This window comes from Prunus persica, chromosome G6 (assembly GCF_000346465.2).
Source record: "Prunus persica cultivar Lovell chromosome G6, Prunus_persica_NCBIv2, whole genome shotgun sequence".
NCBI lineage: Eukaryota > Viridiplantae > Streptophyta > Magnoliopsida > Rosales > Rosaceae > Prunus > Prunus persica.
The window spans coordinates 22,209,792-22,221,793 of NC_034014.1; the positions used below are offsets into that span (position 1 = coordinate 22,209,792).

Consider the following 12,002-nt stretch of genomic DNA (forward strand, 5'->3'; position numbering starts at 1 on the left):
AGGAATTTTATATGGTACTAAGTCACTCATGTATCTTACTATGCAATGTATAAAGTGTAAAATATTGTAGTAAATTATTAGAAATAAATGATTGTGGTGTGTTTAATCTCGTTATATAATCAACTTAAATCAGTTAAACTCATCATGTAATGCAGTTCCTTCTAATTTTTTGTGATAAAGTAATAGATAATTGACTAAATAAACATCCTCCAAAGTTTCAAGAAAAAATTTCAAGTTTTTCTTACAATTTTGGTGATTTTTATTTAATTTATATCAATAATATCCCGATATTTTCATTAAAATTTCCATATTTTTAGACTACCGTTATTTTTGAAACCATTGATATTTTAGACCCTCGTCCTAACATAAAGAATTTGGATGAAATATTATTTTTAAAAGTTATTTCACCAGTAACATTGACATATGACTCCAACTAGATAAATAATATGTATATTAAGTCATAAAAAATAAAAATAAAAATAAAATAAAATTCTAAGTACTGTAAATAGTAAGTTGACTTTCTTGTGTTACAGTTTTACCCCAAAAAAGCCGGTTGGTTCGTAGTAGTAGAGCAGTAGATGCAAACCAAAAAATAAAGTTGAAGAATCAAACAGCAAACGGGCAGGCAAAAACGAAATCTATCCAGGGACAGCCATCACTTTCTTTGGTCGTAAAGTGACATAAATATTCAGATGCGTGCTTGTCCTGTTACTATAATTGACAATTGACTGAAATGGAACCATGAATCTTTTTTACAATTAGCTTATATTAGTGAAGTGTATATGCTATAATTGACAATAACTTTCTTTATCTTTTATTTTACGATTCCTCATTTCGTGCGCAAGTTTAATGGGATTGTTGTTTGCGATTGGATTAGATTGAATCGGCCACTACAGAAATTCACCAGAGTCGTGAATTATATGTATTTCCCAATTTCAATTAGAAAATTATTTCATTGTTAGTTGCCTAACGACGACTAAAATAAAAAATAAAAAACACGAGCACAATCTAATTGAAAGTCCCCCTCTTCTGCTCTCTGCCATATTATTGATATTCAGATATTCAGACTGCGAGAGCGAGAGAGAAAGAGACAAAAAGACGAGAGGGTTTTTGGTGTTCGGAGTGAGGTTGAGTTTGAGATGGAGAGCAGCGCCGTCCTTGGAGGTCTTCAGCCAAATTTCCCACTTTGCCCCTCCCGCAATCCTTCTTCCACTCCTCTCCTCCGCCCCTTCTCCACCTCCCATTCCTCTCCTTCTCTCTCTGTCAAGGTACAACCCGTCATCCCACCCATTAATCTCAAATATGAATGCTTCTTTTTTCTTTTTTGGATTTTTATTTGATGTTTTATCTTTATTTTGAAACTGGGTTCTGTCCACTGTTTCTTTGCAGCTCCAAAAGCAGCTTCCTTTGGCTTCTTATCAAGCAGCCTCTCCCTCTCCCTTTCGTCGATATTCCACATTGTCTAATACTTTTGTGTAAAGCCTCTTCATTCTTTTTGGGTTTCTTTTAAATCTTCTTGTTGTTATTATTATCTTCATTATTTCTCTTGTACGCTCAGGAAATTGTGAATTTCATTGATTATAAACACATTGTTTGCTTTGATTCTTTTGTTTAATCAAACTATTCATTAGTTCTCCTAGTTTCAGATCACCATTTGTTGTTGTCGTTGTCGTTTTGTTTTTGTTTTCTTAGTTTTGTTATGTGATTTGGTTTTGTGCATTGACATGCCTTTGTTGGGTTCAGCAATGAAACAAGTGAATTAGCTGACATAGAATGGGACAGCCTCGGCTTTGCGTTTCTTGCTACTGATTATATGTACGTCATGAAATGCGCCCAAGGTGAAAACTTTTCTAAAGGTGAATTACAGCGTTTTGGGAACATTGAATTGAGCCCCTCAGCTGGAGTCTTGAACTATGGGCAGGTTCAATATTTAAGTCTTTATCTCCAGTTCCATTTCATTTAACATGAGAATTGCTTGTGTGTGTGTGTGTGTGTGTGTGTGTGCTTTTCTGGACTAATATTGGATTCTGAGATATGTGGGTTCTGAAAGGTATTATCATGGAGCTAGATCCCAAAACCTTGATAAATGAGACCTTGATAAATGAAGTTTAAATGAAGTAAAAGTTTGAGAATGATATATTTGAATTAAGTAATATGATTACTTGGATAAGAGTCTATCCCAGTTTACTCTTTCTTTTGTTTGGCGCTTTAGGGATTATTTGAAGGTATGAAAGCCTACAGGAAACAAGATGGTAATATACTCTTGTTTCGTCCTGAGGAAAATGCATTGCGGATGAGGTTGGGTGCAGAGCGAATGTGTATGCCATCACCATCTGTCGAACAGTTTGTGGAAGCTGTAAAGGCTACTGTTTTAGCAAATAAACGTTGGGTAATTTACAACCATGATTCAGTAGTAAGATATTTTCTTTGTGATTGTTAGCATGTGTAATATTACTAGTGAGTTGTCAATCTCTCGTTTCAGGTTCCCCCTTCAGGCAAAGGTTCCCTGTATATCAGGCCATTGCTAATGGGAAGTGGTGCTGTTCTTGGTCTGGCACCTGCTCCTGAGTACACATTTCTGATTTATGTTTCACCCGTTGGAAACTATTTTAAGGTTTGTTTTCGTACTTCCATATTTCTACAAAATGTGAATTTTCTCTTTAAAATTTATTTTCAATAACTTTATTCTATTTATTTTTGTTATGCCAGGTTTATTATGGTCACTTTGTTTTTAAACTTAAGGCAGTTTTAAGTAATTCAGTAACTCATGCTTCCATTCAATTTTGGACCCATGTTGGAATTTCTCACTTCGATAAATATTGCCCATTTTAATTGTGCAATTTAATTAATTTACCAGTTTTGATGCTTGTTTCAAATGTTTTAGTGACTCATAGTCATAGTCATGAATGTTATAATTTACATGCACAGTTTTATCTTCCTTTTTGGTGCCTGAATGTATAATTCAACTAAATACTGCAGCACTTTGTTCTTTTTTTCTTTTATCTTTTTGTCATTTGAGTGTGCAGATTTGTTTCATTGCGATTTCCTTTTTTAGACATAAATATGTAGTTGTGAGCATTTGGGTTCTACACGTTTGTGATATTTTTGTCTCCTTTTAGCTAGTGTAGGTGCATTTCTGGTGACAATCATTCAATGTCTTATATTTGTATATCTGGTGGCAGGAAGGTGTTGCACCGATAAATTTGATTGTTGAGCATGAATTGCATCGTGCTACTCCTGGTGGCACTGGAGGTGTTAAGACTATAGGGAATTATGCTGCGGTAAGCTAGTGTTCCTCTTCTTGTTTAGTTATTTACCTGAATTTCGCCAAATTCTTTTTTGGAAAACTCTTGCTTTTCTGCTCCCCGAAACTATTGTCTAGCTCTACTTTCTTAGTGTAAAATTATGAAACAGCAAACTTATATTTTTTTTCCTCTGCATATGGTTCAAAATTTTTTCATACATCAAGAACTAAAAGCAACATTTCTTTATTTAGTTTTATAGATATTTATAGCATAGTGGTCAAATATGGTTTCACACTCTCTTTAATGTGAGGCTCTGGCCGTGTTTCATTGATGGGCTTATAATTTATAAACATCAAATATTTATTTCTTTAGTAAGTTTAAGTTGTGCAAAGTCAATGATTGAAAAAAGTCTTGTCCTAAGCATTTTCCTGTGGTTAAATTAGTGCGTCTTGGTGTTTTGTTGTTCTACTTTATTAAGCTTAGATTATAGTATGTAGCTGTTGTTGTGTTAATCTTTTAACATCAAATCATTTATGTTTAGGTTCTGAAGGCTCAGTCTGCTGCAAAAGCAAAAGGCTATTCTGATGTTCTATACCTTGATTGTGTTCACAAAAGATATCTAGAGGAGGTTTCCTCATGCAACATTTTTGTTGTGAAGGTATTGCGACTGGAATTCACCGTGTTTATTATTATTTAAATTCAGTATATCATTATTGATTGGTGGTGGGAAGGGCAGGACATTTAGATGATAACTGCTTATGTACAGAATTATAGGATCCTGTGATATGTCTTTCTCTACATTGTTCCCATTTAATTCTAGATTTGAATGCCTAGATCCTTTTGGAAGAACCATGCTTTCTCAATATTCTATGATTTCATGGTATTTTGAGTTCACAGAGTGGCATGCCAAAATCATCCACCTGCACTTGCTATGATCTGGAATGGGATCACCATTCCACTACTTGAGAAAATGCAGCATTTTCCAAACCAACACTCTTTTGAAGCACCTTATTTTGATGCCCTTTTAGTTACATCTGTCACTGACATTAGCACTTATGGACCTGCCAATATTATGCTACCAACATGAAAGCATGGCTACTGCCGCTGGCATGAAAGACATCTAACATTTACCATTTATTGCTACTTGGCATGTCGAATAACCTTTAGCACTGAAATCCACTTTTAGCATTGCAACCTTTCATCAATACCGTAACGTAACAACAAATGCTCTAGCATTTCGTCATTTCTGTGTTTGATATAATTGAAGAAGCTTGTACCCGTTTAATTTATGGAATAAATTAAATGGAGTCTAGTGCTTTCGATGACTGGCCTACTGCTTCTAAGATAATTATTTATGATTTTGTTTAACTATTGTATGATCTGTCTTGTTTGACCCCAAATTCAACTGCATTCTTTCACTGTAACTTAACATCTCGTGCAGCTAACCCCCCATATATCTGTCATGTCATATTCACTCTCAAGCATATATGTACTAAATTATGTCAATTTTTCTTGTGTTCTAGGATAATATTATCTCTACTCCTGAAATCAAAGGAACTATCTTACCTGGCCTACTGCTTCTAATATAATTATTTGTGATTTTGTTTAACTATTGTATGATCTGTCTTGTTTGACCCCAAATTCAACTGCATTCTTTCACTGTAACTTAACATATCGTGCAGCATAACCCCCCATATATCTGTCATGTCATATTCACTCTCAAGCATATATGTACTAAATTATGTCAATTTTTCTTGTGTTCTAGGATAATATTATCTCTACTCCTGAAATCAAAGGAACTATCTTACCTGGCATTACTCGAAAGAGTATAATTGATGTTGCTCGTAGCGAAGGATTCCAGGTATAATTGATGTTACTTATTGAAAGTAATTGTATGTGATTGTGGGGTTGGGGATGGGGGATGGTGTTTCCTTAGTTGTTCTGCCGCTATCAACCTTGTCCTTGCTTCTTGTTTACTAGATAGTGAAAGGTGTACTGTTCTAGTCTTTAAAATAAATAAAAAAGTTTGTTTGCATTGATTCTTCAGTATGCGTGTATTACAACTTTTTTCTGCAGTAGCTTAAATGTGTTATCGAGTAACTTCATTTCCCAACCCCAATCTAATAATGTGCAGGTTGAGGAGCGGCAAGTGGCAGTTGATGAATTACTAGATGCTGATGAAGTCTTTTGTACGGGAACAGCTGTGGTTGTATCACCTGTTGGCAGCATCACTTATCACGGGAAAAGGTAAATTTTCTATGTCTAGTGAATGTGTCGAAGAGTGTTTTTCTGTTCTCTTTTTTAGTCTGAAAGCAAGTTTTTCTTTGTGCTCCAACAAGATGGGAAAAGGTTTCCAGTATTTAAATTTTTTCCTCAATATGGGGAAATAAAGTTGTCTTCTTCGGCCTTTCCTTGTTTGCGGGGGGAGAAAACAATCTGCCAGGGGGTGAAAATGCCTTTTTAAATTTAAAATGGCTCACATATATAGCTATTATGGTGCAAGCTAAATGCCATTTATTGCATCGCAATAGATGTCTCTTATTCATAATGTGAAGCTCTCTTGCTTATAGACATAGGGCCTCCCGCATTCAACCGAGTTGAGTGGATACCAGATTCGAAGAAAAAATAATCATCTTTGGTTTGTGCAGGGTGTCTTATGGAGAGGGCGGGTTTGGAGCTGTGTCGGAAAAGCTCTACTCTGTGCTTACCAGACTACAGATGGGCCTCACACAGGACAAGATGGATTGGACTGTTGAGGTAAGGCAAAAAACATACTGAAGTGAAAATCCGAGTTTTACACCCCCGCTGCAGGTGATGCAAATCACTATCAATCCTTTGGTAGACTGCTGGTTATTTCTTGTTTACCTTGTTTGTTTTACTATTTCCCTCTGTTTGTAGATAGTCCGTTCTTGAACTGCGATTTGGCATTTTCGTTCAGATTTCTTATTAGTTAACATTTCTGATATGCATGCTCTACCTCATTTGCTACTTATTAGATTCAATGGTATTATAAATATTTAGTTCTATTTTAAATATGGGCCAATATCATAAGCCCACGAGCATTTTTCCATAACGTACCATATAAATCACAACTCAAAATCCATTTTAGATTGGCTACTTCCTCAACCTAAAAGCAACCACTACCATTCAAATCCATATGTTTCTGTTGGGTCAGATACACTCTTTACTTTAAAACCATCGAAAACATCTGCTTTGGTTGGAAGTTTTCATGCACTTAAAATGGATCTACACATTGCTTAACTTTTAATCTAATTAGTGATCCGCATAATTGAGGTTAATAGATCATCTTAGATCGGCTTATCCCACGGCTATTTATAATTAAATTAGTGCACTGCAGATTCTAATTCAAACAACATCCCATTCTGCCATGGTTCTCATTCTCTAAAAATCAAGAAGAAACTGAGATTATTTCTTTGTACCAAAGGATGATCCGTGATTAAATTAGTGCAGCATACCATTAGACTTCGTCGACTAATGGCACTTTTCGGGGAGTCCTTGACAAGCACCATCTCTCGGTTTCTTTTCAACTTGAGCAGAGCAATAAGCTATTTGTCGCTTTTGAAAGAGTCAAATTGCTTTCTAGTGCATTGAAAATTTGAGCCCCCCAAGACCTAAACACAATCTCGGGGAGTATCAAGTATGCAAAGCCAATAGCCTGATATGAAAGCGGCGCCATTACCACTGAACTTTCAAAAGTAAATGTTAAAATATATTCAAAATTTATCTGCATCTTTGTCTTATCTATGTTTTAAATTCCTCTGCACTTCCTTTCTCCTCCTCCAAAAAGCTATAGACTTGAAAAAGCACAATGAGCAAGGAAGAAACCGCGTTGCTGACTTCCTTTTTAATGGAAAGCAAAGCAAAAGTTGAGCTGATGATCATAGAAAAAAGGTTCAGTTGCTTTCTTCTTAGAAAGATTTTGTAGCAGTCAATTATGGGAATGCTTTCCCTCCTTTGTCACGAACTACTCACAGAGCATTTGACATCTGTCACAATCGGTCATTACCATTGTTGAGGAAAATTATTGGAGATACACACACAACTATCACATGGATTGTCGTTTCATGTAATGAAATAGGAAATACACAATAAATAATTTCTCTTGTGATTACATACTTTTTTTTCTTTTTCTTTTCGATGAATTGATAAGAGTGTGGATTAATTCTTATTTAAAGTAGAGTGGAAAATTTTTAAAAAAAAATTAACGTGAGTCGTTGATTAGGTAATACAAAGAGTAATTTAACTTTTATCATAATATTTTTGTACTTAGAAAAATTCCAATATAAAACGTTTGAATTTACAGCTTGATCCATACTTACCTCATTGTCACGAAACTAAATGCAGGGATTATGTTCATACTTGTTTTAAAATTATAAAATCCTTGAATAGAAAGTTAAACTTCCAGAATTCCATTTTTTTCTTGTTAAAATTATAAAAATCCTACATGTAGGGCTAAATTTGCAGGGTCAACTTACAATAAATGTAGTCAAGACTGTTGGTCTCCAGAGTCTAGGTTGTTTCTAGATCCTATTATCAAATTTAAGGATTTTAAGCTTCTAGATGTTGCTAGCATTCCACATCATGCTTTCGTTCTTCTTCGAAGACACTTGTTTTCTTTATTTTACACTTGTCAAGCATGGTTTCATTATAAGGAAAGAAATATGATTATTTTCAGTGGACTATAATAGACAATACTTCAAGAATCAACATAGACGAGGAAAAACAGATTATTTTATAATTTGTTCTCTGACTAAATTAACATTCTCCTGTATATATAATACATGGTTCAGAACTTCAGACGTTGTGCAGCATTATAATTCTCCCTCCTAGTCCAATTTCCAATGCTGGGAAATTTCCAGTCACTTGCATATTGAAAGCAAATTTTGGTTAAAATCTTGAAAGGACTACGCCAGATAACAATTTCAAAGCAACAAAACGATGAATGGAAAATCCCTTTCAAACAAGGTGCTTCTGAATAAATATCTACTTCCTCGAATAATATCAGGCATATGTTTCTTTAGAAAGTGTTTTATGACTTATGAACACTTTTAAATTTTTTTGCTAAACACAATTATAAATTTTTTGTTGTTGTTATGAAGCGCTTTTAACGTTTTCAGAATCATTTTTAAATAGTAATTAATTAATAGGGTTAATCGTTTTATTAGTCCTTAAACTTAGACCCGATTTACATTTGAGTACCTCAATTTTCAAAATGGTTCTCGTGATCCTTTAACTTCACTTTCGTTAAGATAAATGGTCATGCCGTCAATTTTTTTAACTTTTCTGTTAAATGCATGGGCCAAATGGTATTTTTGTATCAAAATTGATTAAAATATGAATAAAAAATAAAAAAATTAAAAAAATTAAAATTAAACTCTCCCTTTTCCCCTCTATCCCGATTTTTACTCCCCCAAAAAATTTATTTATTTATAATTTTTTATGGTATTTTCTTTTATTGTTATTTTAAAGATATGATTTTTTTTTATATTTTAATATAAAAATATGATTTTGCCCCTGCATTTAACAGAAAAATTTGACAGAAGTAACGGTAGGACTAGTTGTGCAAACGAAACTAAAGTTAAAGGACCACAGGAACCATTTTGAAAATTGAGTTACTCAAATGCAAATCGGGTCTAAATTCACGGACTAATAAAACGATTAACCCTTAGTTAATACAACATCAACATTCTATAGAAGCTAGCTCACATGAAGAACAGCTTTGTTTCCGCTAGTCAATCAAATGTACTTGTGCAATACAAATGGTTTGGTTAGAAACATGCCTCGAGAAGAAAGTGGCCTTGAGCTGTGTTGCTTTGAAAACTGTCAGTCACAATAACTCTTTCACACCAAGAATAGGTCTTCGACTTGGATCACACACATAAAAGAGAAGAGAAAAGGTTTTCAAACAAACAAGAGAGAAAGAGGTAGGCCCGTTTACTTGGCCTACCAAGAAGACCATTTCCTTCTCTTCATTAAAAGTAGTGTACTTCCTTCAACCACACTTTATCACCAGCAACTTTTTTCTTCTTCTTTCTTCGTTAGGAACTTTATACATACTTTCATTTTTTGTTTTAAAACTTTATACACTTGTTCTGACCACAGAACATACGACAACAAAACCCAATTTAAAAAAAAAAAAAAAAATCAAAAGACAAATCTAAGTTTTGTAAAAAATCAACAAGCAGCCTACCTTTGACTTTTTACCCTTTCATACTGGGTCAAGGCAGCCATTTTTTTCTTTTTTGGTGTTCATTTTTTCTTTTTCTATGTGGTTTCCTTTGATTATAAGCTGGGCCTCTCATGCACGAGATTAAAGATAATTTAATAATTAAAGACTGTAGATTATAATAATAATCAGACCCCAAAAAGACAGGCAAGAAGGTCTAAGATCTGATGTAATACAAGTGACAGTGGGATTCCTCTATGGGATCACTGGCTGCTGACTGCTAATATAAACAAGCACTCTAGTCTCTTTTAAAGTCTTTAGCATAATTATATTTTGCCTTCGGGTCTAAAAAATGGCATGTGTCATTAGCATAATTGGTTACTTTACGATTGGTCCAGCAAATGTTATTTAAATTTTAAATAATTAAATCAAACTCTGGTTGTATCTTGTTTTTGGCATCTAAAAAAGCTATCCATTATTGCTGCAAAGTTTGTATCGATGGTGGATGCATCTGTTGTGTGTTTGAAGTTGTTGATGCAAAGAACAGTCCTCAGCCCGCATGGATAATCGTCAGTCGTTAATTTATTATATAAATACATAGACGGTTGATAGTTATCCACGTAACACGGCTTCAAAATTGTTAATTTATTATATAAATGCATAGACGGTTGATAGTCGCCCACGTAACACTGCTTCAAAATCTTTCTGTAGGCCATGTCCCAGGTCAGATAATCCCCTTTGTCATATCATATCTTACTATCACATCACAGGTTTTGCTTTAATCTCACGGTAATGGTAATTTCGGGGTGATTTCTTCTTCTATTGGTGGTGATTCGGTCACCTACCATAACGAAAAACCTTCCAGTATATTCCACACAACAATAGTAGTATACCTCATGGCGCCTCTCGACTTCTAGATTTTTCAAGCTATGTTGTCTATTTTTCAATCTATTTCAGAGTATGACAAGTCAAAATTATTTGATCTCTTAATACTTCAAAATTATTTGATATCTTCAAAGTTCATAGGACAATATACTAGAGGGATTATTCACCTTTTCTAACTGCCTTAGCGTTCACATTTGTCTGTCGATATATTATTAGCAGCTGGTCACAATAATTGATGTTATAAAGTACATCCAAGGACGGAGTTATAAATTTTTATATGACAGGGTTATAATTTTGATTTTCTATCTATTAGATATGGATGGCTGAGTGACTTTGTATAAGGAGTTGTTCGAGTGCACTGGATCAATTCTTGCAGTGATATAATGCAATGAATTTCCTAACAATTAGCAACAAATTTACGTATTTTTCAAAACTTGCATTAAGTTAAATCCCACCCAGTTTAAGGGTGGCTCCACCCTCCGTTCTCTTCGAGTGCATATCAATACATTATGTGGTCAGCTAAGATGATGAAATCAAATCACATGGAATGAATCACATGATTATTAACACATTAATATGAGATGATTTACGGATAAATTCTTATATTATTGTGACAATAACAATTCGATCTAATGACACTCAATCTCAATTTTGTTGGAGGAAGTCATGCAGGGTAGTTGAATGAAAAAAATAAATCTTTATTACTTTATATATGTACTCACAATATGAAATGCAAGAAGCTCAAAATGAATGTAATCGAATCCGAGGATGTGAGGACGTCCTGTAGTCGAATCCGAGGATGAAGACTGTATCCCTTACCCAATTTTCTTTTCATCTTAGAGTATTAATTTCTTGCCTTCCTATGTTTTTGTTTTTGTTTGCCTTTCTATGTTATCCAGGTGAAGAAAATACATAATAATTGATAAGGAGTTGGGCCTCTTCAAGTGAATAAAATCTACTTTTGGTGGTTTGTTCGTATATTAGCTGGAGGACTCATTTTTAAGAAAAGTTAAAAACAGTCTGTTATTGCTTCATCCACTAGGGAGGCTGACTTTGTGGTGTGCTTATTCACAAAATATTGTCCCTAAATTCCTCAAAACTCTCTTGATATTTTCATCGAAAACCAACCCCAACGACTCCAAAATCCGAGAAAAGAAAAAAACAAAAAACCAGAGGTTAAGACTTTTGAAAGGGTCATTTCATTAAACCATATTATATTTAAACCATGAAGCCTGGTTAATTATATATAGTTCCTTTTATTTATTTATTTTACCCTTGGTTGTATGTTTTCTTCGTCCTTGGTTGGTGGAATGAAAGTTTCTTATTGATTAAAAAGAAAAAAGAAAAAGGAAAAAAAAGACTAGCTAGGTAACTGTCAAGCTCTTTAATTATATAAAAAATAATAATAATTTAAACCTATCCTAAGACTAGGCCTCTCATAAAAAAAGAAAAAAGAAAAAAAAATCCTGACTAGGCCCTTTTGAGTTATGATCAAGATGAATGGTTCTCCTCATTGAAGGCATAACTGATGAGGAAGGAACCATTCATAGTCATAAACCAGAGGAAGAGTTCAAACCAAGCTGATGTTTGATTTGTTTGCTTCAACTCTTGAAACCTTCCAGAGTTGCGTCACTTATTTCTTCAACATCATCACCATCCACTATGTTATGTTCCACAAAGAGAGA

General features: G+C 34.1%; 1 protein-coding gene across 1 annotated transcript; it reads left to right on the forward strand.

The window, feature by feature from the left end:
* Window positions 867-6,278, forward strand: LOC18773202 (branched-chain-amino-acid aminotransferase 3, chloroplastic). Its single transcript, XM_007205199.2, has 10 exons — window positions 867-1,268; window positions 1,390-1,475; window positions 1,744-1,921; window positions 2,213-2,389; window positions 2,483-2,614; window positions 3,183-3,281; window positions 3,787-3,903; window positions 5,011-5,106; window positions 5,380-5,492; window positions 5,894-6,278. Exons 1-10 carry the CDS (start codon window positions 1,140-1,142, stop codon window positions 6,021-6,023), a joined length of 1,257 nt encoding a protein of 418 aa, XP_007205261.1. The 5' UTR covers window positions 867-1,139; the 3' UTR covers window positions 6,024-6,278.

Excerpts from the sequence above, each read along its gene's own strand:
- LOC18773202 (XM_007205199.2), top strand. The coding sequence starts at position 1,140 with ATGGAGAGCAGCGCCGTCCTTGGAGGTCTTCAGCCAAATTTCCCACTT. Across the intron at positions 1,269-1,389 it reads CTCCTTCTCTCTCTGTCAAG|CTCCAAAAGCAGCTTCCTTT; the intron begins GTACAACCCGTC and ends GTTTCTTTGCAG. Across the intron at positions 1,922-2,212 it reads GAGTCTTGAACTATGGGCAG|GGATTATTTGAAGGTATGAA; the intron begins GTTCAATATTTA and ends TTGGCGCTTTAG.